Below are 25,967 nucleotides of genomic sequence, written 5' to 3' on the forward strand. Positions count from 1 at the left end.
ATATGGTCCGCAATAACGCTGTTCCAGTTGAAGAAGCGTCAGTGAGACACTTCGTAATCATGTTTTACAAAATTAAAGTACTCTAGTTGTAGCAATTTTAACTTGTTGCCATATTATGAATGAAACAAGAGCATTTTGGAGAATACAAAGTGCTCTTTTATTTTTATTTTTTAAAGAAAAGACGTCCTGGTTGTTCCAAAAATAAATAAATGAAATCTGGTTGGGTTATGAGCATGAATATTGAACTTAATGACCACGTAATCAACTTGTATGATCCCTTGCATAGAGCTTCATGCCTTCAACTAATGCAAGGCAGTAGACAGTAGACAAATTCTTGGTCTACAATCTGACATGATTCATGAACATTCAAATACGTCTTCGCAGGGCATATTACAGGTCTTTGCGGGGCTGATTACGCCTTAAGCATACGCCTTCACAGCACAACAGCTCTCCGAACGCAAACTGTAGACGTACAGATATATGCCAACTGCAGTGTTGGTTTGTGGTGAATAGAACCTTCAGCCGCTTGAAAAATTAAAACATTTAACTAGAAGATGCGCAGATGTGTACCAGAAAAAGAAGACTAGAGATGTGAGGCGGATTGAGCTTTTATAGATTCTTGTACCGCATTCAACAATGCTGGCATCAGCTTCTTGTTTGTGACAATGATTCCTGTGTCGAGATCGAGGTGCCTTCCCTTCGAGAAATCCAAATGATTTCCAGCAGCATCTGTAGCAATACCACCGGCTTCTGCAAAAGACAACAGCGACGATATCAATAGATAGCAACTTCAGCTTAGGGGTTGGATGATACCAAAAAGAACTATATAGTTGAAGAGATTACTTAAAAGGGGTCACCTAATATTAGTTAAAGTGGTTGAGAAAACTCATTTACTGGACTGTAATATCACTAAATACACCAATCGATAAAAGAAGATCATTCATACCTGTCACAACAATAGAACCAGCGGCATGGTCCCATATCTTCTCCCGATAGCCTTTATGTGGGAATCGTAGGTATATGGCACCATCACCTCTTGCCAAAGCACCATATTTTGCTTGACTGTCTATTCTAACTGGCGGTGCTTGGACACCAAGTTTCTGCCAAACATGTATCATCCTAGCAAATCATTTTGCTAAATGTCTAAATTTATGAAGTTGCATGGAGTACTACAGTTTCTTTTTAGTACCTCTGCTATTGCCTTTGACAAATCATGCAGGGAATGAGCAGCTTCATAAGATTCAAAGAATGATGCATCGGCAGGATTGTCAACAGTGCTGACATTTATCTGAAGTGTAAGATCCAAAAAGTTAGGGATAGAAAAATTGGGAAACAAAAACTGAATAAACTTAATTCATAATATAGAGAAAAAAAAAAACCTTTACAGTAGAAGAATCGTTTAGTGATTGCAAATATGCTCCCTCACCAGTTGTAGCATATAAAAGACAACCAATTTGATTTTCAGAATAATGTGCATCAACGTTAGCAATGGATGTAAGAGGAAGATTTGGGCATGCCAAAACACCTAACACTACTTTCCCTTCATCAAGCAATGCTAGAGCAATTGCATACTGGTCTCCGCGGAGGAATCTAAATTAAAAATTCAAAATCATAAGATCTGGGGAACAGATATTGATGGCACTAAAGTGCATAGGAAAGAAAAAAAAAAGGGTAATCATATTCATTAAATTGTTCTATTTGAGATGAAGATAAAAGAGCACTGAAGTTAATTAATAAGGAAAAAAGGAGAGAACATCTAATCAGAATACAGAGTCATGCACATACATTAATCCCGTCTGAGAAAGGAAAAAAGAACTGATTATGGTTTGCATAATGCTAACTCTTCACATATCTTGCAACATTTTGTGTTTGTTTGTTGTTTCCAAACAGTCCTAATATCTAAAGCCCACACTCATCAACTCAAGGATGCGATGATCAGAATATTCCTTGAGTTGGAAATGTGTATTAAAAAAATGATGTAGACAGCAATATATCCACATGCAGTGCAGTGCTTCACCAGACATGAGATTTTTTGGTAGAAGCTGTGAAATCTAATCAGTAGTCACAACTAGGAACTTTGAGTTCACCTATACCTCAAAGAATCTAATGAATCACAACACAGCTCAGTTCATATTGAGAGGGCGAATATGACAGTGATGAAAATTATCACTCAGCTCATTTGAAGTTTTTTATGAAAATTTTGATTAAGCATGGTATGAGATCTTGTCTAATATAGGCAATTGTTATGGTTATCAATGCAAAATATTTTTATGGGTGGTTTATTTTGATTAAGTTTTTGAGAATAAGTAAATTATATATATTTTTTGAACAAGTAAAATTAAATAGTTTGACTGTAGATTAGCCAATATGTGCCCAAATATCCCAAATGCACTAAGTGGTGACTTGAACACATGCTACCTACATATGCTTTTCAAAATCTGACCTAAACCCTGCTGCTTCCTCTCCATTACAGAAATAGTGATTCAGACTTCAGAGTGACACTAAGCTCATTCATTAAGATCAAGGATCGTACCTAAATGAAAAATTAAATTTTAGTTGGCAGAGATTATAGAACACCATCTGATTGGAGAGCTTAACGTAGAGCTATTAGTAGTCAAGTGAAGCATTATAATAAATGTCAAATCCAGTGCTAGAACTATGACGATGAAATATCCAGAAACGTAGATCATTCTCTTAGTTTGTCTGGTTGACAAACAATTCAAAAGCATTAACAATTAGGAAACAACATAACTAATTCTTTCGGCATCCCAAAATTCACTCATGTATAAGAAGGCAAAGAGGCCTAAATCAAGCCTAATGTGTCAGCTGTCTTCACTAGAGATTTCATTTTACTAAAGATCCTAGTTGGGTTCAAACACAAGGCTATCAGTGACTATTTTTGCATCCTAAAATTCACTCAGGTCTGAGTAGGCAAATTGGCCTAAAACAAATCCAATATGTGGAATGATTTAACTAGAGATTTCTTTTTAATTAATGATCCTAGTAAGGTTTATTAATTATGATAGGACAAATATGAGACGAAAATTAATAATCTAAAATTTGTAACATGAAACATAGTAACCCTTACTAGTAAATCAATGGAGATAGTAGATACGATAATTAGGAGAAGAATTAGTATTTTGTATATACAAGAGACAAAATAGGTAGACAAGACGACAAAACTAATAGAGAATAGGAAAAGTAAAGCAAGAAATGAAGTAGGTGTTGTTATAGATAATTTGTTAAAGGATAAGTTGCAGAAGTAATTAGAAAAGGGGATAGAATTATGATCCGGCGGTGGGAATGGGGGACCCACTTCCTGAAGGGTCCCAGCCTGAGGACAGATGGAGGGCTGACTAAGCGGGTAAGGGCCGCGACGAGCAGTTGAGCAGGTCCAAGCGGAGCCAGATATAACCCAGCCATAGGCTTGGGTTTCCGACGCCAAGGCGGGTGTCTGCCCGGCTGGAACCGGGCGGCCGGGTGTCCGCCCTGGAACGAAGGGCGAGCGGGTGGTCCGCTCGCCGTGATAAGGCGAGGATACAAGGTTAGCGAACGACCTATTCGCTCGGCTCGGATATGGGATGTCAGGCATGCCTAATGATTACGCCGCATACAAGATTTCACGATAGAGGATCTAGCCGTCACATCATGGAGAGGTTGATACAGTAGCGGTATGGCCTTATGGATGCCCTTCTGACAGACCCATACCTGGGCATGGTCAAAAGCAGGTGATTGCTTTGATTGGCGTGCCCAGGCTCCTTCGAGAGGTCTATATAAGATCTCCATTTCTTCACCGGAGGTACACGAGTCTTCTGTTTCTAAGCCACCTCTTTGTTATTCCTCGCCTGACTTGAGCGTCGGAGGGCCGTCGCCGGGACACCCCTCCCGGCTCGGTTTTGTTGCAGGTTCGCCGGAGCACTCGAGGATCTAGCAGGGAGCGCCACATCCCCAGCGTTCGTTGACCCCTGGTTCGGACAGGATCAATTTGGCGCCGTCTGTGGGAACGCACCTGCCTCCGAGCAGAGGCAATGGACGAGGCTGGAAGACTACATACCGTGGCACTCTCACAAGAAGAGTTGGACGCCATAGTCGAGGCGAGGGCAGCCAAGATAGTGGCGCAGTAAAAGTATAAAGCAGCAGGCCGCCTCCACCTCTGATATAGTTTCTTTCGGGCGTAGAATTCATCGTAATTTTCCGAATGAAGGCCCCGAGCCGTTCGGCCGGAGGTATAATAACCGAGCCCAGCGCTCGACCAACGAAGGCCCCACGCCGTCCGGCCGGAGGTAAATGGGTCGAGCCAAGCGCTCGAGGAACGAAGGCCCCGCGCCGTCCGGCCGGAGGTAAATGGGTCGAGCCAAGCGCTCGAGGAACGAAGGCCCCGCGCCGTCCGGCCGGAGGTAAATGGGTCGAGCCAAGCGCTCGAGGAATGAAGGCCCGTAGGAGGTAAATGGGTGAGCCAAGCGCCGAGGAACGAAGGCCCCGCTTCGGCCGGAGGTAAATGGGTCGAACCAAGCGCCGAGGAACGAAGGCCCCGCGTCGCCGGAGAAATGGGTCGAGCCAAGCGCCGAGGATCGAAGCCCGTACCATTCGGACGGAGGTAAATTATCCGAGCCAAATGCTCAATCGTGAAGACCCCGCTGCTGTTCGGGCGTCGATACCCAAGCATCGACACAAAACCAAGGCCACGTGCGGAAGCAAAGTGGTGTAATACGGCACTAATTCAGATATTTTAAGTGCACCGAACGGAAGCGTTAAAAGTAGCCTCAACGGCCGTCTAGCCCATAAATAACCGCCCCGTCGAGCACCGACGTTAAAGATCGAGACGAGCCGGCCTATAAACGCCCGGCGGAAGACCGACGAGCCCGTCGTTAAAATCGAGAGCCGCGCCGACCGGCCATAAAACCGTCAAGCACCGACGTTAAAGATCGAGACGAGCCGGCGTTTATAAACGCTCCGAAGAAGACCGACGAGCCCGTCGTTAAAAATCAAGAGCGCCGACTATAAATAACCGCTGGCGAGCACCGACGTTAAAGATCGAGACGCAGGCGTCTATAAACGTCCGAAGGAAGACCGACGAGCCCCGTCGTTAAAATCGAGAGGCCGACGGCTATAATAACCTGGCGTCGAGCACCGACGTTAAAGATCGAGACGAGCCGTCTATAAACGTCCGGCGGAAGACCGACGAGCCCCGCCGTTAAAATCGAGGCCGACGATAAATTATAAATAACCGCAGCGAGCACCGACGTTAAAGATCGAGAGACGAGGCGGCGTATAACGCTCCGAGCGGAAGACCGACGAGCTCCGCCGTTAAAATCAAGAGCCGGCCGACCGGCTATAAATAACCGCGCCGCCGAGCACCGACGTTAAAGATCGAGAGACGAGCTGCCTATAAACGTCCGAGCGGAAGACCGACGAGCCGCCGTTAAAATCAAGAGCCGTACCGACCGCTATAATAACCGCGCCGAGCACCGACGCGTTAAAGATCGAGACGAGCCGCAAACGTCCGGAAGACCGACGAGCCCGTCGTTAAAAATCGAGCCGCGCCGACCGCTATAATAACCGCCGTTGAGCACCGACGTTAAAGATCGAGAGACGAGCCGGCGTCTATAAACGTCCGAGCAGAAGACCGACGAGCCCCGTCGTTAAAAATCGAGAGCCGCGTCGGCCGGCTATAAATAACCGCGCCGTCGAGATCCGACGTTAAAGATCGAGAGTCAAACCCGCGACTGTGAGCTTACTGGACGAAACTAAGGACGCCAAATAACAAGCGTTCGCAAGTACTAAATTGATTAAGTCCGATCGGCCATCAGTTTGCCAATATGAATGCAAACAGCATAGCCAAGCGTTAAACGATTTCGAGGAAAACAAGTCAACTGATTAACCCGATCGGTCGTCTAGTGTGGAACACGTGGAGCTTAACTGATTCTACGAATAAGCACCAAGCAGACAAAAAACGGCAATGAAGGGCAAGCAAAAATAGAGACAAAAGAAGACAATTACGCCGATCGGCACATGCAAAAATTTTACATCAGCAGATGAAATACAGAAAGTACTGGGAAGAACTCGCTTCACTCCGGGTCCTCAAAATTAAAAAAGGCGTCCGGGATATCGTCAATCATAGCCGCCAGATCTGAAGAGGGAATGCTCAGGTCGGCAGGAAGGTGCCCACCCTTCTTCAAATACGCCATGGTGACCTTGACCGCCTCGGCGAAAGTTGAGGAGACGTTGCCACCGAACTTTTCGCCGAACCGCTCCGAGCGGAGGTATTCTTGGCGCGCTGCTCCTTGTACTTTCTGAAAGCCGCCGGAGGCAATTAGCGAGTCCTCAAGAACTTTCGGTCCACCTCCGCTTTAGTGCGTTCAGCTGAGCGCCCATCCCGCTCGGAGCTAGTTGGGCATCCAGATTTTTAGATTACGATCTAGGGCTCTGACTTCAACTTTCATCTTGTCCAGATCAACAATCGCCCGCCTCTTCCGGCCATCGCGCTTCACGTCTGCGTCGCGTTTCTTCACCAGCCTTCAAGTCGAGCCACCAGAGCTGTGCCGGCGGCCTTCTTCGCTCGCCTCATGGGCTTGCTTCTCCCGCCTACCACGAACCCCGAGACTTGGAGTTTTTCCACGAGATCCTCACGGCCACCGATGGCTAGTGGCGATTTGCTCGCCAATGCTGTAAGGGAAACAATAAAATCAAATCAAACGAAGGCAGGACACAAGAAGAAAACGAACCTACCGAGTGGCTGCGCGTGTGGTTATCACTGTCGTAGCGTCGAGAGCCACCCTAACTGACGGCCTCAAAAGCTGCGAGCGGACCCTCAAGGTTATCTCATGAACGGGCTTCAAGGCCGATCGGCATAATAAATATTCCTCCGATGGGAATCGAAGGGTAGTCTTCGACCCGGGTGGCGTGGCCGCTTCCTCACCGCCGCCGCCCGAGGACTCCCTATGGTTGATGTTAGCAACCGTCGTAGCGACGACGAGTCCGAGGAGGAGAGCCGAGGGTTGTGCGGTGGGCGAGGCCACCGAGGTCCCGATCTGACGGCGTGCGATCCGGCGAGCGACCTCGATCGGTGCCTGTGGTTCACCCTCTTGGGTTCGGAAGGTGGGGTCTCTTCGACGCTTCCACCGAACTTCCCGTGGTGAATCCCCGACTGGGGACTCGACTGGGGCAAAGGAAACAGGATGGAGTAACTGCTTTGAGTGGATCGTGCCCCTCTCCTCGAGGCCGCCGGGTACTGATTAGCCCGCTCAGCGAGTTCTTTTCGTAGCCGCCTCAATTTCCACGGCTTTCAACTTCGGATGATCAGTAGCCTTGGAGCGCCACATGACTTCAGCTGCAGAGAAAAAATTAAAATCAGTTAGACAAAAAAGGCAAGTGAGTAAAGAGTCCTTACCTCGCGGTAGGGAAGATTGGCGACAGGAGATAATCCAAAATGTATAACACCTCGAGAAGCAATCGTCGATTTTGTCACGACCGACAACCAGCCACGATGAAGGTAGATTGGATTGCTTCGACTACGAGCTCGACCGGGCTCAATCTGTCCGCCATTTAGTTCGAATGCCGCTCGAAGTCGCGTATAGAAGAAAACTCCTTCCGGTGCTTTTGAGGTCTGTATTATCAAAAAATTTAAGCCTATTCTACTTTAAAATAAAGGTGCCCAACTCGGATTGTTTGGGGTAAGAAGAACCTGAATATTTTGGGGTCAGTGGAATACTATGCAACTTAAAGAGGACGACCACCCCACTCAGCAGCCTAAAGGAATTCGGCACAAGTTGGCCTAGCGGGATGCGGAAATAATTACAAACTTCCAAAATAAATGGATGGGTAGGAAATCTAAGGCCGCCCTGGAATTGGTCTAGAAAAAAGCAAATGGTACCGATCGGCGGGTTATGGGGCCGATCGGTCGGGTCGGCTATAACTATTTCATGGTCGTCCCGGATCCCATACGTCCGAACAAGACGCCGAGCGCCTCCTCACAAATTTACTTTCATACTCATATACCATGGACCGTGAACATGGGTAGCGGGTTCGGAAGAGCTCGCCATCTCGAAGAGACAAAAGGATAGCAACGAAAGAGAGGTGAAACGATTAGGAAAGACCTGGTAAGCGAGGAAAGAAGGCTCACTAAGAAGGAGATGGGCGGAGAAGATCGCCGGTGAGATGATAGCCGCCGAAAAACGGGAACTGGATCGCCGGAGGCCGCAGCAACAGAGGAGTCAGGAGGACAAAGCACGAGCAAAGATGCGGCAGAGGAGAAGGACTAAGGCTTTATACGGCCGAAGTCGATTAGCCTCCACCGTCCGATCCAGGTCATGGGAAACAAGGACGCCATCGGGCCGTCCATTTCAAAACAATCGGCGTCCCATCGTACGGATCATCACCGCCACGCGAGGAGAGCCACGTGGCGCTCTGTCACCAGGCGCAATTAATGCGCCCATACCGCGCATGCTTCGACTTAATGAAAAGGATTTGCGTGATTTTCGAGAAGATTTAGACAAGCAAACATCTACGTGGAGCGCCAAGACATTCAAAACGAAGAGCCGAGCGGCTGAATTTGGCATAAGGGCCGAACGGCTCAAGGGATATTATAAGCGACGGTAAGGCGACGACCGCCCGCTCGGACACATAGTCCAGTCAGTCGGACTCACTGCCTCCTTCGACTAGACTTGAAGGGGAGGCAAGTGATCCGGCGGTGAGAATGGGGGACCCACTTCCTGAAGGGTCCCACCCGAGCAGATGGAGGGTCGACTAAGCGGGTAAGGGCGCTACGAAAGGCTGAGGTGTCCAAGCGGAGCGATATAACCTGCATAGGCTTGGTTTCCACGCCAAGGTGGGAGGACTGAAAGGCCGAGCGGGTGTCTGCCCGGCTGGAACCGAAGGGCCGAACGGGTGGAACCGAAGGGCCGAGCGGGTGGTCCGTTCGGCCAGGATAAGGGCGAGGATACAAAGGTTAGCCGAACGGCCTATTCGTTCGGCTCGGGATATGGGATGTCAGCAAAGGCATGCCTAATGATTATGCCGTACACAATATTTCACGATAGAGGATCTAGCCGTCACATCATGGAGAGGTTGATACAGTAGCGGTATGGCCTTATGGATGCCCTTCTGACAGACCCATACCTGGGCATGGTCAAAAGCAGGTGATTGCTTTGATTGGCGTGCCCAGGCTCCTTCGAGAGGTCTATATAAGGTCTCCATTTCTTCACCGGAGGTACACGAGTCTTCTGTTTCTAAGCCACCTCTTTGTTATTCCTCGCCTGACTTGAGCGTCGGAGGGCCGTCGCCGGGACACCCCTCCCGGCTCGGTTTTGTTGCAGGTTCGCCGGAGCACTCGAGGATCTAGCAGGGAGCGCCACATCCCCAGCGTTCGTTGACCCCTGGTTCGGACAGGATCAAATTATAATCCTTAAAATAATAGTGATGAAAGAAACTATAAACATAATTATCATATATGCACCGAAAATAAGATTAGATGAAGCTACCAAATTAAGATTTTGGGACGACTTAGATGAAATATTACAAAATATTCTGTCAAATAAAATGATTTTAATAAGAGGTGGTCTAAATTAGACATGACGAAGTGAAAAATGAGAAATATGAGAGGATAGGAGTTATGAGTTTCGAATGAAAAATGCGGAAAGGAAAACTATATTAGATTTTACGATAACACTTTATATTAGCTAATACGTTTTTCAAGAAAGAGAAGGAGACTTAGTCACGTTCAAAAGTGAGAATAATAAATCACAAATTAACTTTCTTATAATTAGGAAGAAGGATAGAAAGATTTGTAAAGATTACAACGTCATCCCTGGAGAAAACTTAACTACCCAACATAGGTTAGCAATGTTGGATATACGTCTCAAACATAATATCAATAAAAAGAAAATATATACGACTCCTAGAATTAAGCGATGGAAGTTAAAGGAAGAAAAGCAAAACATATTTAAGGAAAAGGTAGGAGTACAAGCATTAGGTGAAATACACGGTGATTCTAACACAACATGGAATAAGATGATATCAAATTTAAACATGGTAACTAAGAAGACTGTACTCGATGAGTCAAAGGGGCATGCACCACTAAGTAAGGAATCTTTGTGGTAGAATGAGAAAGCACAAGAGAAAGTGAAGGAAAAACAAGTAGCTTATAATAAATTATATATTTATAAGAACGAGAAAAACTTAAAAAAATATACAATAGCCAAAAAAGAAACTAAGAGACTAGTGAATGAAGCAAATAATGAAACTTTTGAATGTGATCCGGTGGTAAGAGCCCGGGACCCCCTAACGAGGGGTCAGTGCCACGTGGAGGTCAGAGGGCTAAGTGGTCCGTCGGAGAAGGGTGAGCCGACCGGACGTATGACAAAAGGGCAGGCCGATCGGCCTGCCCATACATGTCTGATAGTGAAAGACGCCCTGACAAGGGTCGGGGCTCCGACGTTCAATGAAGTAGTAAATGGCCGAGCGGAAGGGCTAAGAGAGGGCAGGACATAATGGGCGCGCCGCCCTGCTGGCGCGGGAAATTAGGGCCATCCGGACGACGCTATTCACGCCGGTCGGCCGGACGGACGTCCCGGCCGGGCGGTGGGTGAAGGATAGGAACATCTTCTGACAGCCGTCAAGTCCTATGGCCAGGTCATACTCTAAGTCTGACAACAAGGTGTTCTGTTGTCCCATCGAAAACATGATTGACTGTAGCAGTATGATGTCAGGTAAGCTCTCTGACAGGTACATACCGAGGTATGGGATGCGGACACGTATGCGCCCCGGGGGACGTGCATTAGTTCTTTCATCGCTCTATATAAAGAGCCTCTTTCTTTGCCAGAGGTACGCATTCTACAAGCTTGGGAGCCACCCTTTTGTTGTCCGCTTACCTGACTTGAGCGTCGGAGGGTCGCCGCCGGGAACCCCTTCCCGGCCCGACTTTTGTGCAGGTTCGCCGGAGATTCGTGCGACCAGACGGAGGCCTACACCATCGACTAGAAGTGCGCCACGTGCCCAGCGTCCTTTGGTTCGGCCATTCGGACAGGATCAACTGGGATCCGCACCTGCTAAGGAACGCCAAAGTCGATGCTAAATCGACTCAAACCCTATAGGGCTGACTAACTAACGATGAGTTGAATCGAGTCGGTCCATTCACAAGTGCAGAGGAGCTATGGGGGAAGTTAAACGAACTGCACGAAGCAACAAGCAACATCATTCGGTGGCGTACGAGCACCACCGATGACAAGATTATTCCATCGGCTCTTCAGACTCCGTCAGAAGCAACTAATCGAGCGGGATCATCTTTAGATGAAATACCAAGACGACAACAGAAAAGGGAAAGCCCCAGCGACGCGATCTCCCGAGCCGGATCAATCGCCAATTTTCTGAGGCCATTCTACAAGACCCTCCGCCCCAGCACTACGTGCCTCCGACGATCGGCGAGTATAATGGGACATCGACCCGGACGATCATCCGGTAAGTTCGACACCATGCCCACTCCATCAATACATGTACGGAGTAAAGTGTCGAGTTTTTCTCACCACCTCTCTGGATCGGCCAACTGTGGTTTCGCGGACGGATCCATCACAAGCTTCAAGACTTCCAACGGCCTTCCTCCATCATTTCGCAAGCGGCCTATCAAAAACGAAGCAGTCTGTTTCGCCATCAGCAAGAAGCCCGAATCGCTTCGAGCTTACATCCAGCGGTTCAACCAAGTGGCGATGGACATTCCAACGGAAACCATGACGAATGTCTTCACACAAGGCCTTGGACGGGATTTCTTCCAATCCGAAGCCGCCCCGAGACTACGATCACACGCTACGCCAACGAATACATTAACGCGAAGAAGCACAAGCGGCAAGGAAAAAGGAAACTCAAATGAACGGACTCTCACCGAAAGCGAACAAGAAGCCGCCATCACCGCCCAGAGGACCAAGGGTCAAGCAATCCGATCACCACCCAAGTCTCAAGAAGAGCTGCCGCTCCAAGCCAAAGAAGAAATGGACCCCGATGTGCCCCTTCCACCGGACGGATACACACAACACAAGGGATCGCCAAGTCTTCCTTCGTGGCTCATCCCGCCCTGAACGTCGGGCGACGGCCGCCTACCGACAGCGACAGAGAACTCACACGGGATCGGACGCGAAATGACAGTTCCAAAGAACAGACTCGACGCATCGCTCCCCAACGAAGGAGAATCGCCGAGCGCCCAGAGAACGATCTGGACCATCCGCCGAAGAGGAATAAGCAATACTTTCCGAGGCGAGATCAACGTTATCGCGGCGGGACCGATCGGAGGAGACTCCAACCGAGCTAGAAGGCGAGCGTCCGGCAGCGCGGTCGGCTGTAGCCAAGAAAGAGCGGAAGGACCCGAAATTAGTTTCGACCCGGACTCGAAGGAGTTACCCCACGACGACGCTCTGCCCATCAAAGCGGTAATAGCCAATTACACAATCACCGCTGTATTTGTTGACACAGTGAGCTCACCAACATCATATTCAAGAAGGCTCGATCAACAGAAATCGATCGAGCCGAATCACTACCCACGACAACCCGTCATGGGTTCATCAGTAACGGTTCAAATTTACGGACAGATCCTACGCCACTCACCGGAGAAGAGCCGCTCAGAGGACAAGAACAACAACTTTCAGGTAGTCGACTCTTCTTCGCATAATAACATTTTGGGACGACCGCGCCGAATCCGAGCGGTCGCCCTCAACATTCCATCAAGATCAAGTTCCTGCCGAGGAAGTGGGAGAAGTACGGGAGATCACCTAGCCGGCGACGCTACATCGAGACGGTCCGCAGAAGCCACCTCCTCGGCGCCTGATCGAGGTAAACGCCATCACAGAAAAGCCACCCTCTTTAATTTACGAAAAAGAGGAAGTGCAGATTCACCCGACCCGACGGGTGCCACGACTTTATCAAGGTCCGATCCGGAGGAGAAACAGAAGACGAAGTGATCCATCGCCTCCGAAGAAATCATGATGTTCTATCTGCGGTTTGATACGAGCCGCCTAATTTCACGAGCATAACGCAAAGACGAGTCAGACGTCCGACCGGACGCCACCAAATAAGCAAAGAAAAGGGACTTCAGCGTAATGCCATTATCCCAAGTGAGGTGGAAAAGCTAAAGCCGCCATATACGCGAGGTGTGCCCCGAGTCGACTAACGAGTATTAGTCTCCGCCGTGCAACAAGTGGAGAGTGTGCATCGATTGAATCTCAACAAAGCTCGCCTAAAGATTTTTATCCTCCGCCCTGACAGATCACCGTGGACTCTACTACTACCGCTAATTAATCAGACGCCGACGCCTACTAAGGTATCACCAAGCCGCCACCAAGATCAAGAAAAGGTTAGCTTCGTGACGCCGACTACACTTATTGCTATAATGCAACGCCGCTCGGATTCAAGAAGGCCACATATCATTGATGAATAAAGTATTCAGAGAGCGATCGGGCGGAATCTAAGTTTACGTGGACGATATTCTCATTAAGTCCTCCGAGCGGATGATCTCTTCAAAGACACGGAGGAAACCTTCCGAACGCCAAGCAAATACGGAGTCAGCTAAATCCCCGTAAGTGCCTCGTCGAGCAAAAGGAGGGCACTTCTGGGTACATAAGACCGAGCGGGAATCAAGCAACCTAGCAAGGTGAAAGCTCTACAAGATACGCCGCCCAAGAAATACAAGGAAGTGCGCTGTCAATTGGCTTCGGATCACCACTGGTCTGTGTTCATCTCCAAAACCGCCACCGAGCCTTCCTTTTTTCAAGATCTTACGCAGCTACAAAATTTTACTCGACGAAGAACGCGACCGCTCAAGATTCAGCATTTCAACTCTCTCGATATTAGCTAAGCCGATCGCAAGTGAGCCACTTCATACGATGATTGTCTTCAACCGAGTACGAATCGGCTCACTTTAGTGAGGTCGAGCGGAGAAGAGCCTCAGATATTTCCTTAGTCATATTTTAAAGATGCCAATCTCGCTATATCGGGCTCGAGAAGTCGGCTCGCCCGTCCTCGTCCGCCGCCGCTTCGTCCATACTTCCCGGCGACACGATCATCATAAAACCAATAGCCCGCCTTTGGACGTGTCCTACTAAATCCAGCATCCGGACGACTCATCAAACGGACGACGGAATTAAGTGAGTTCGATATCCAATACCAGCCCGACGGCGATCAAAGCCCTTCGCCGATTTCGCGATCGAGGTGCAAAGGCCGGAGCCTAAGCTAGTGGAGAATATACGCGACGGGTCGCCCACCCCTAAGCGGATCGAATATCATTGCTTCCCCTCAAGAAGAAAAGACGACTTATCCGTCCTACCGATTATAAAGCTACCAACAACGAAGGTAATACGAGGCCCTCATACCGGCTTCAAGTCGCCGCACGCGGGAGCCCGGCAACGCTCATTCTGGATTCAGCTGGTCATGCCAGCTTCCTCCTGTACCTTCGAGATTAATAACGCTCGCCTCAAGCTCTACGTAAGCCTTCAAAAGCTCAAACCGATTTTAGAGAAGTTATTGCTCAAGATACCCAGAGCAGAAAATCAAGCTACCAATGAGTTAGCCAAGCTCGTCAAGCTCAATAACGCCGATCGTCATTCAAGAGCCAATTGAAAAGTATTGTTGGTGGCGCATGCCGACCGGACGGCAGCCTCACGATTCCGAGCGACCGGAGAACACCCATCATAGAGTTCCTCCGCCGGCGCCACACCATCCAAGAGTACGAAGCTCACCGCTAAGGAGAAGAGCCTCGGTTCACACTCATCGCGAGCAGCTTTACAAAAGACTTTCTCACGCCCATTGTTGAAATGCATGAGCTCGGAGGACTCGGCTTACATCCTCCAAGAAGTACATCAAGGATCGCGCGGAGGACATCCGGCGACGATCACCGCTAAGAAGATCCCGCTGCCTGCATTTCGCCAACTCGCATGCAAGCAGACGTCGCCGATCAGCCGATACGCCGTGCTGTATACCATAACTTCTACCACCGACCGCAGAGGAAACGAAGGCATCTCGTCCGCTCGACCGGGAACGGATATCGCTGGTCCATTTCCTACGGCGACCGGACAATGGAAATTTCTACTAGTGGCGAGATTATTTTTCCAAGTGGTGGAGGCCGAGTCACCGCAAAGATCACCGAGCGTACGGTCAAAAATTCATACGGTAACACATCATCCGTCGGTTCCGCATCCCTCGCCGATCGTTCGATAACGGGCGCGCTCACGGAAGGTGCTAGAGGAGGGTGCAAAAGCTACAGATCGAGCAACACTTCACATCCGTGGCTTATCCCCAGCAACGGTCAAGCCGAAATAGCCAATCGAAATTCTTCAGATTCTCGCGCGCCGCCGACCATTCGGGAGGAAGTCATTCACGGGCGCTTCCGCGCTCAGGCCATCCGGACGACCAAGGAAGGACGCCACACCATTCCATTCGTGTACGGTGGCGAGGCGCTTATCCCGTCAAGTCGCGCCGAGTCCGTCCGATTCGTAGTTACGACGGCAACGCCGAACTGAGGAACAATGGAGTCGGATTTCGTCGACGAGGAGCGAGCCAAGGCGTCTGTCCGACTGACGGCGACCGGCAGAGGATGAAGCAAAATTACAACCAGTAATCCCCGATCATTCCGTGTCGACGATCTGTTCGAAGAAAGTCGCTTACGGCCGATGCTGGTTTAAGTTCGGGCGCCCCTTCAAGGTTATCGAGAAGTCTGATCGAGAGCATATTATTCGAGGACGAAGACGCAAGCACCGGATCGACCCGGAGTGCGAATCATCTCCACTTTATCGAGGGTGAAAGTGCACGAATATAAATCATTTTAGGATATGTTAGTCCACTGCTTCTGAATGCAGAATCAAAATTAATTCAAAGGATTGCAGTAACACTGAGTTCTGTTTCAAGGCCGCCGAGCCCGACGTTAAATATCGAGACGAGCCGGCGTTTATAAACGCCCGAGGAAGACCGCCGAGCTCCAACGTTAAATATCGAGAGACGAGCCGGCTTATAAACGCCCGAGCGAAGACCGCCGAGCTCGGACGCTAAATATCGAGAGACGAGCCGCCTATAAAACGTCGAGAACGCCGAGCCCGACGTTAAATATCGAGAGACGAGCCGCCTTATAAACGCCCGAAGGAAGGCCGCCGAGCCCGACGCAATATCGAGAGACGAGCGCCGCTTATAAACGCCCGAAGCGGAAGGTCGCCGAGCTCCGACGCAATATCGAGACGAGCCGCCTATAAACGCCCGAAGGAAGACCGCCGAGCCCGACGCAAATATCGAGACGAGCCGCTTATAAACGTTTCGAGGAAGACCGCCGAGCCCGACGTTAAATATCGAGAGACGAGCCGACGCCTATAAACGCCCGAGCGGAAGGCCGCCGAGCTCGACGTAAATATCGAGAGACGAGCCGGCCTATAAACGCCCGAGAGGAAGACCGCCGAGCTCCGACGTTAAATATCGAGAGACGAGCCGCTGTTTATAAACGTCCTACGGATAGCCAATCATACGATACAATCAACGATAGCCTGGTTATACTACCGAGCGGCTCGCTCATCAAAATGTACGGAAAATCCTTTTGGGGTAAGGCACAAAGAAAAAGTCATGTTGAAAGTTAGGATATTAGACGTAAACGCCGAGCAAGTTACGCTCGAAAGCTTAATGCCGGCTATCGCACGATGATGTAATTAAGACGATCAATCGAGCCGAGCTGAAGGATATAAAGAACACTTCAAGCGACGAGGGAAAACGCCTGCTAAAATGTATGAAAGGAGCGTAAGGTCATCTATTACTCATTAGGTAAATCAAACAAGTCATTACAGAGATAAGTCACGAACGCTGGAATACAAAAATTCACGAAAACGCCTCACGATCAAAATCAAAAAGAGCTGCGGACGGAGTCCATCACGCCGCGAGGTCCCTGGGATGGTCACCGACAGCAGTGGCCTGGTTCGGGGATACCACGCTGATCGCCTCCTCGAAGTCAAGGATATCTCTTCAGAAACTTCTATCCGAAGTCTTCCGAGCGGAGGAACGCCTTCCTCCCTTCTTCGAGCGAGCCGACTCCCTTTGAGCGCGGCGTGGGCAGCGTCGCTAGCGGCCTCAAGATCCTTCAAATCTCCATCAAATTGAGGCTCACCGAGCGGCTCTTTCTGCGTGGCGCAGGCGCCCAAATTCGACGCTGCTCCACCGATCTCCACCTTCACGCGCTCCATATCATCGATAGCCCGCTGCTTCCGAGTGGTCGCTGATCTCCTTATCTCTGTCTGATCATCGCTTGCCGAACGATTCGCCGCCAAATCGAAGCCCTTTCCGCTCAAGATCCAAGAGTTTTTCGCCTTCCAGAAGCGGCCGAACGCTTGCACTTCGCAGCTTTTGCTTCTTCAACTCGCCCTCCGCCGCCAATCGATCGCTAACGGCGATCCGCCCACCCGCTCGCTAGCAAACGCGATGTTAAAACATAATTTAAATACGCAAACAAAGAAACAGAGCATACTCCGGCTCGTTATAGATTGCCGCCGAGCCGCCGAGTCACCGCTATTCGACGCCGAAAGGCCCACCCAAGCTCGGGCTGAGGGCTCACAGGTAATCACCGCCGGACCACAGCCGACGCAGAAGCCGACGCCCAAGGAAGGCGCAGAACGGTTTTAATTAAATTCAGCCGCCGGCCGCTCTTGAAGCGCCGGCCTTACCGGACGCCCACCAAAGGACGAGGAGGGAAGCTACCAGCGCCTGACACGGCGAAAGTTCTCAAGGGGCGGACGCGGCACTCGTAGCCGCCCTGAGAACCACGAGGGTCGGAGTACTCAAGGAAACCGTCCCCGACAAGACCGGCATCCGCGCCCCACTCGGCCGCGACTCATCAAGTGTAGTCGAGGCGATGCGATTCCGGCCGCTTGCGCTGAAAAGGCGGCACGCCATCGGCCGAACGGCCTCCACCTCGGCCGTGAGAGCCGCTGCCGCCTGCCTCATCGTGAGAGGCAGGGCGCTCGAGGCTTCGGGACAACAGTGTCCCTCACCTTCTTCACCGCCGGATCACCGAGAAAGGCCCTGCTCGACGCCTGCTCGCCACCGCCCGATCCGAGCGGTCTTCACCTGAGCCTTTGTAGCTTGCGCGCCACACGATTTCAGCCGAAGCAAAAATAAACCAGAACAAAACAAACGGAAGATAAGGAACTTACTCACGCCGCAGGCGTGTCGGCCATGGTAGAGGATGTTTAATACGTGCATTACTCCCGGAGGAGTAGCCATTAATACGAGCTACCGCTAACCAGCCGCTCGCCGCACAAGGTAGGCCGCCGCTTCTAAATTGCTGAGCCCGGCCAAGACGCCCCGCCACTTGGTACGAAAGTCGCCGCCGAAAACGATATAGAAAAAGTGCTTCCAATGTTTGTTGGAGTTCGGCACGCCATCGAAGAGGACGAAACCTATCCTAGATCGAAAACAAAAGTTCCCCACTCGACCGCTTGGATAGTAAAAGTAGTGGAAGATTTTGGGTCTATGGGACGCCGCTCAACAACAAACCATTACTCCGCCAGAAATAACAGAGTCGGAACCACCGCCGAGCGGAATGCGAAAGTAATTGCAGACTTCGGTTATGAAGGAGTGGCCAGAAATTCGTCTCGGAAAAGAACCGTGCCGATCGGCGATTCATAAGGCCGATCGGCCGGTGTGGCTAATTCTGTCGGAAGGAATGTCGAAGTCCGAGCGAGACGCAACGCGCCCTCCTCGCCAAAACGACTTTCCACGGTCGAGTACCATGACCCGAGCACCCGCCGATCGCTAAGTACTAGTCATGATCGAAAGACAGGAACGCGGACAAAGGGGAAGGTTCAAGCAAGGAACGGAGAAAACCGAATGAAGGAAACGATTAACAGAAAGAAAACGCTGAACGAGAAAGAGGGTCTTACGAGCAAGAAAGACGATCGACGGGACCCGATCGCGAAAGTCGAGGGGCGAGGTCACGGAGAAAAAACGGCAGAGGAGCGCCGAGGAGGAGGAACCTACAACGCGGAAAAGAAGTCGAGCTTTATATCGCCGCCCGGAGTAACCTCCACCATCCGATCCAGTCGCTGATAACGAGGCCATCATCCGCCGTCCATTTCAAACGGCGGCTCCATCTGAAGCGACGCCACCGCCATACCGACAAACGACAATCGCCACGCGTCGCCAGGATATCGCCGGATGAACGAATCCCCATCGCAGCAGCACGCGACGGGTAATGGGGAGAGCATCGACAAGGACGCCAAGAAAACAAAAGGTACGGACAAGATACACCAACGGACGAGCATCTCTACACCGCCGATCGCCCAACGCAACAATCATCGCCACCGACGGCATCACTGGGACCGCCTCCTTCGACTAGACTCGAGGGGAGGCAAGTGATCCGTGGTAGAGCCCGGACCCCTAACGACACGCCACGTGGAGGTCGGAGGGCCAGGGCGGTCCGCCGGAGAAGGGCGAGCCGACCGGACGACGATGACAAAGGGCAGTGCCGATCGCCCGCCCATACACGCTCGATAGTGAAAGACGCCGACAAGGGTCGGGGCCCACGCTCAACGGCAGTAAACGGCCGAGCGGAAGGGCTAAGAGAGGGCAGGACATAATGGGCGCGCCGCCCGGCTGACGCGGGAAATTAGGGCCATCCGGACGACGCTATTCACGCCGGTCGGCCGGACGGACGTCCCGGCCGGGCGGTGGGTGAAGGATAGGAACATCTTCTGACAGCGTCAAGTCCTATGGCCAAGTCATACTCTAAGTCCGACAACAAGGTGTTCTGTCATTCCATCGAAACACGATCGATCAGCAGTGACGATGTCGTAAGCTCGGCTGTACATACCGAGGTACGGACGCGACACGACGCGCCCGGGACGGCATTAGTTCTTTCATCGCCTATATAAAGAGCCTCTTCTTCGCTGTAGGTACGATTCTACAAGCTCGAGCCACCCTTTGGTCCGCCACCGACTGAAGGCCGGAGGGTCGCCGCCGGAACCCCTTCCCGCCCGACTTTCAAGCAGTGTTCACGGAGATTCGTGCGACCAGACGGAGGCCTACACCATCGACTAGAAGTGCGCCACGTGCCCAGCGTCCTTTGGTTCGGCCATTCGGACAGGATCAGAATGATTATATCAAAAATTGGATACAAAAGAAGGGGAAAGAAACATTTATAGAATAGTTAAAGTGAAAGAAAAGAAAACAAGAGATCTTATCTAAATAAAATGTATTAAAGATGAATATAATAGGGTACTAGTAAACGATGGAAAAATAAAAGAGCAGTAGAAGAGGTATTTTCATTAACTTTTTAATAAAGGTTTAGGTGACCAACTAAACTTAGATAATTTAAGTAGGTCAAATGAGCATACAAATTTAAATTTTTATGTCGAATTCAAACCTTAGAAATAGAACAAGTTTAAAATGGAATGCACAATGAAAAAGTCATTGGACCAGATGATATTCCGATAGAAGTATGGAAGTGCCTAGGGAAATAAGATATTAAATGACTTACAAAATTATTTAACATGATATTGACAAAAAAATGCATGATCAATGGAGGATAAGTACTCTAGTTCCCTTATATAAGAACAAGGGAATCGTACAAAATTGTGCAAACTATAGGGGTATTAAACTAATGAGTTATACCATAAAATTTTTAGAAAATGTAATAGAAAAAAAAAATAAGGAGACCACGGTGACCGAAAATCAATTTGGGTTCATACTTGGAAGATCAACAATAGAAGTTATACATCTTAGACAATTAATTGAAAAATATTGGGAGCAAAAACAAGATCTACACATAATATTCATTGATTTAGAAAAAACTTATGATAGAGTCTCAAAAGAAATTATATGAAAAATTCTAAAAAAGAGAGGTGTTAACATAACATATATTGAACTAATTAAAGATATGAACAAGGATGTAACAACTAGAGTAAAGACTTTAGGCAGAGTAACTGAAGCATTTCCAATAAAGATAGTGTTACACCAAGGATCAATTCTAAGTCTCTATCTTTTTACACTACTTATGGACGAACTCACTACACACATTCAAGATACAGTACCATGACGCATGTTGTTTGCAAATGATATTGCTTTGGTAGATGAAATGCGTGAAAGAGTAAATACTAAACTAGAATCTTGACGGAAAACACTAGAATGGAAAGGTTTTAGGCTTAGTAGAATAAAGACAAAATATATGGAATTTAAGTTTAGCAATATTAGACATAATGAGACAATTGTTAAGATAGAAGATGACGAGTTGCCTGGAACCGAGAGCTTTAGACATTTAGGATCATTTTTGTAAAATGATAGAGGGATTGAAAGATATGTCTTACATAAAATACGAGCAAGATGGTTAAAATGGAGGAAAGCATAATCGTAAAGTACCTCTAAAACTTAAAGGAAAATTCTAGAAAACCACAGTTAGACCTGCTATGTTATATGGGGTTGAATGTTGGGCTATGACTCGAACACATGAGCAGAAGATGAGAGTTGCAGAAACAAAGATGTTGAAGTGGATGTGCGAACATATAAGAATGGAAAAAATAAGAAATGGGAGCATTAGAGAGAAAATCAGAGTAAGAGAAAACCCAAAGCGACACGTTTAAGATGCTATGGGCATGTACTTGGACGACCAATAAATGCTCTAATTAGGCGATGTAAAACTATGACAAACATGCATATCAAACGAGGAAGAGATAGACCAAAAAAAACTTGGTTGACAACAATAAAATAAGGTAAAATTTATTTAGATATAGATGATGATATAGTAGGAGATAGAGCTCAATGTCGTAAAAGAATCCATATAGCCGACCCCACCAAGTGAGATAAGACTTGGTTGTTGTTGTACCTAGTAAGGTTCGAACATAAAGCTTCGCTCACTGATAAAGTGACAATTATTTAGATTTGATTGTGTGACAACTTATTCCAAAAATAATGAATGGTTAGGAAAGGACCAATATATATATTTGTCTATGATAAATAATTCTCCTATTGCAAGCAGCATATAAGAAGAGCAGGAAGAAGACTCATTTAATACTGAGAAATTTAAGATTTAGTATTGTGCAGCTCGATAGATATGCCTTGAAGAAGCAAACTGCTGATATAAGTTCAATACATTAACAAAACCATGGTAGAATATCTAAATAAACCATAAACAATTAAGGGTGAATTCTTTTGAGCAACAAATACATACCCTTTAGTACCATCTATGGGATCCAAAACCCAGTGTCTGCCATGAGGTCCACCTTCAGATTTGCCACTATCAATTGCGGCAAGCACATCTTTATCAGACACAACAGTATTATATTCAGAAGAAAGTGTATCATTTACAAGTGCAGTAATGCGTTCTAATGTTTCTTGAGCATCATCCTTTTGCAGATCTGCTGAATCCTACGTTCATATAATTGCTTTTAAGTGAAGTGACTCAAGGAAGCCTAATACATTATACATTTTCCTGTGAAAATATATAAATTCACCTCTTCAGCCACCAAAGAGAAGCTTTCAGAAGGTAACTCCTTGTTCAATACAAGGCTGACAATAGCTTGTGAACCTGCAAAGCAAGCAGATTGTTAGTAGAGAATACACCACGCAGAGGTTTCTAGTTGTTATTCCAGCGTGTAGGAGATCTCTATGATTAGAGAAGTCCATTGAGTACAAATTAGAAGATGATAGTGTCACGGTAAGGAGAATTTTGATAGGAATTCATTATCTAATTAGATGGTGTTTTGAGACTATAAATGATGCGTTCATAAAAAAAATAACCAATGCTCACCCCGATCAAGACACTACTTGTGTCTATTATAATGTGATATCAGATCTTTTATTATGCATACACGAAGATGTTCCATTGAAAGCAATGTTATAACCTTAATAAATAGTCCTATGTGTTCTGTTTTTGAGTTCCCCCATAGTTTATGGTTATCGGCTTGATAGATAAATAATATTTTATCACCGACTGCGTCGTACCAGTTAACTGAGTATTATCTGCGGCTACTCTTGTACAGGTTCATATTAGCATTCAGCTGATCAATAGAATAAAAAAGACATTGAGAAAACAAAGGAAGTAAGTACATGTGTATGTGAGTAGCTTTGCATTCTTATTATCAAGGGTGCGACTTAAACCTGAATTTTTTTTACATCTAACAGTAGAAAATAGGGTAATATTTTCAAGCTTACCATAATCTGCTACAGTTACAGGACTTTTATCTGCTTTTGAATGGACATCGGATTTCAAGATCGCCTTTTGTACTGTCTGCAAAAGTTGAGAAATAAGAGGCATATTCACAAATCACAACAAAAGAACATAAAACGCCAAACAACCATAATGTGTTAACATGTTGACAAAGGTTGAATCGAAGTTACTGAATTTCCCGAGTACATTTAACAACTGATCAGAAGTTCGAGAGGGTTCATTATTATACGCCAAGAATCTAGTTTTCCTTAAGCTTAGTCTTCTTCATTTCTTCTTTGAATAGCACTACTCTAGATCAAATACTTGAAAACTTAGACTTCTAGTCCCGAAGCAAGCATTTCTTGAGAAAAAATAAATTCCTCCATTTCGGCTGGGAAACGCAAGGGCAAAACTGCTATCTTTTCCGACCGGCGAAAGAGATCCACGACAGAAATCTAAATTTGTAGTCATCCACATACCTGGCAAAGGCGAGCGGCGAGTGACGCCGCCTTCTTAGCGGCGGCGAGCTCTTTTTGGTAGGAGGAGGAAGACGACATGGCTGCCACGGGAGAGGCTGGACACGCGCGAGAGGAAGGGCGGAAGTGCGAAAACGACGGAGGAAGAAAGCGGAAGCGCGAGGGAGCGAGGAGGAGGTGGCGAAGAGGTCGATAGGGTTTGGACGGCGGCGCAGATCCAGAAGAGATTCTTCCTGATGCGGATGCGGAGGGCTTTAATGTGCGAGCGAGACAGAGTGATGGAAGAGAGATGGCCGCCCGGCACGCCATCTGTCGGCGTTAAGGGCTTCTTTTTGCTGCCTAATTCTTCCGGCCATCGAGCCGGTGCGGTGCACCAGAATGATTAGACCGTCAGACGCCCGAATTGAACCGCTGTGTCAAAATATAAAATTATATATTTTTAATTAAACCCACATGGCTTAAAGGTGCCTGATTTATACGTTTTTTATTTTTTTATTTTTTGAAAAATAAACGTTTCTTAAAAATAATGTTTTATTTACATTTTCTATGTAGATCTTAAAAAAAAATAAGAATTTTTTGAAAAAATAAAAAAGATTTAAAAATTATTTTTTATTTTCTTAAAAAATATGCATTTTTAAAAAAAAATGAAAATAGACAATACGTAAATTAAATGTACCCTTAATTTTTTACTTAAAAATAAATTGTGAAAGACGTCTGGAATCAACATAATCTCATATTTTTATCAATGCATATCCATTTAATTAAAATAGATGGCATTTTTCGTCACAATTTCGAGTGTGTATTTAAATATAGATATACTTAAGTATCAAATAACTTAGCACATGCGAATTTTTAGTTTCATGTATCTCTCACTTAAACTTCACTTGTTAACTAAGATTAATATTATTTATTTAATAATTTCCCGTAATTGTAGGTACCACATTTGCAAAGTAACTTAAATAAATTGCATCTATAGATAAATTTATGTTAAAAATTAAAAGGTGCTCAAAATTAAGAGCAACATCATATTAACATTTTTCCTGAAAAAATTAAATAGGTGTCCCTCCTATAATTTTATCTAAAAATTATTCTAAATTTAGCACTATTGTTAAAGCTATCAAGTAGCTTCTGCAACGTGCAAAAGCTACCAGTTAATTTCTACAATGTGTAGAAGCTAGCAAGTAGCTACTACATATTATAGAAGTTATATGCTAGTTTCTGCACATCAATTATGATTAAATTATGTTCATTTAAAATCTAATATAAATGACTGTTATATAGTCTACACGTTTGTTTATTCATTGAAATGTTGTATTAAGATAAATTAAAATGATATAAAGTCATAATTGTAAAAGCTAGCAATTATTTTTTATATATTGTAGAAGCTACACCTTGTAAAAGCTATGTGTTAGCTTATAGATCGAATAATATTCATTTAAAATATAGTAAGTATCATGGAGTCTTTATCATTTGTTTTGCTCGTTTAAATATTATTTTAACTAAGTTAACACTTGAAGAAGTAAAAAATTAAAATATACAAAGTTATTGTGGTAGAAACTAGCTTCCAAATGATCAAATGATCGATAATGTAAAGATATTTTAGATAGTTCATATTATATGGGATGCCCATTTGACTTTAATTGGAAATGAGACATTCATCTAACTATTTACAAATGATAGACACCCTTTATTATTTTTGCCTATAAAGTTATTATTATTTTTTTAATTGGTATTATGTATGATGTATCCAATTTATGTTGATTGATCCTAGGGTGATCTGGTCTAATCTTATAAAAAATTTTCAATGACTATCAAAATAATCAGAAAGTACTCACAATAAATGACACATCACCCTAATGTTCTTAGGTTAATCGTCTATTAAAAGAAATTTATCCGTTAATTTGTTGATTTATTCCTATAGTCTTAGTTGTGCAAATATCATGATCTATCTATGCATTGCCACACCGATGGTGCAATACCACCAAAATTGCATGCATTAATCAGTAATAATGAGCTCCTATGGATTGATGTAATTGGTATTGTATGAGTGTTACTCTAATAATTCATAAATCAATTTTTAACGGGTATAAAATATCTCGTTGGATATCTAATTTCCTCCATGTAAAGGTCAAATGTGATGGAGTAAAATATATTCATAATTTACATGCTTATATTTATATAGTGTTTTTCCTAGAAAGACGAACCTAAAAATATTAACCATAAGTACTTTCCAATTTACTTAATGGATAAAATATAAGATCGGACTATCCATCTTTGAATTAGTTGGTTCCAAGAATAAGATATCCTATATATATATATATATATTTATTTATTTTAAAAAAAGGGTA

General features: G+C 46.4%; 1 protein-coding gene across 1 annotated transcript; it reads right to left on the reverse strand.

Annotated features, from left to right (window-relative positions):
- Nucleotides 1-240: 240 nt before the first annotated feature.
- On the reverse strand, nucleotides 241-24,027 carry LOC122051427 (SAL1 phosphatase-like). The gene is made up of 9 exons (XM_042612567.1): nucleotides 23,623-24,027; nucleotides 23,149-23,224; nucleotides 22,449-22,522; nucleotides 22,166-22,362; nucleotides 1,380-1,590; nucleotides 1,190-1,288; nucleotides 947-1,100; nucleotides 571-750; nucleotides 241-487 (listed from the first exon to the last, which is right to left on the reverse strand). Exons 1-8 carry the CDS (start codon nucleotides 23,926-23,928, stop codon nucleotides 584-586), a joined length of 1,284 nt encoding a protein of 427 aa, XP_042468501.1. The 5' UTR covers nucleotides 23,929-24,027; the 3' UTR covers nucleotides 241-487; nucleotides 571-583.
- Nucleotides 24,028-25,967: the final 1,940 nt, after the last annotated feature.

The sequence above is a fragment of the Zingiber officinale genome, chromosome 3A, assembly GCF_018446385.1.
Source record: "Zingiber officinale cultivar Zhangliang chromosome 3A, Zo_v1.1, whole genome shotgun sequence".
In the NCBI taxonomy this organism is placed as follows: Eukaryota; Viridiplantae; Streptophyta; class Magnoliopsida; order Zingiberales; family Zingiberaceae; genus Zingiber; species Zingiber officinale.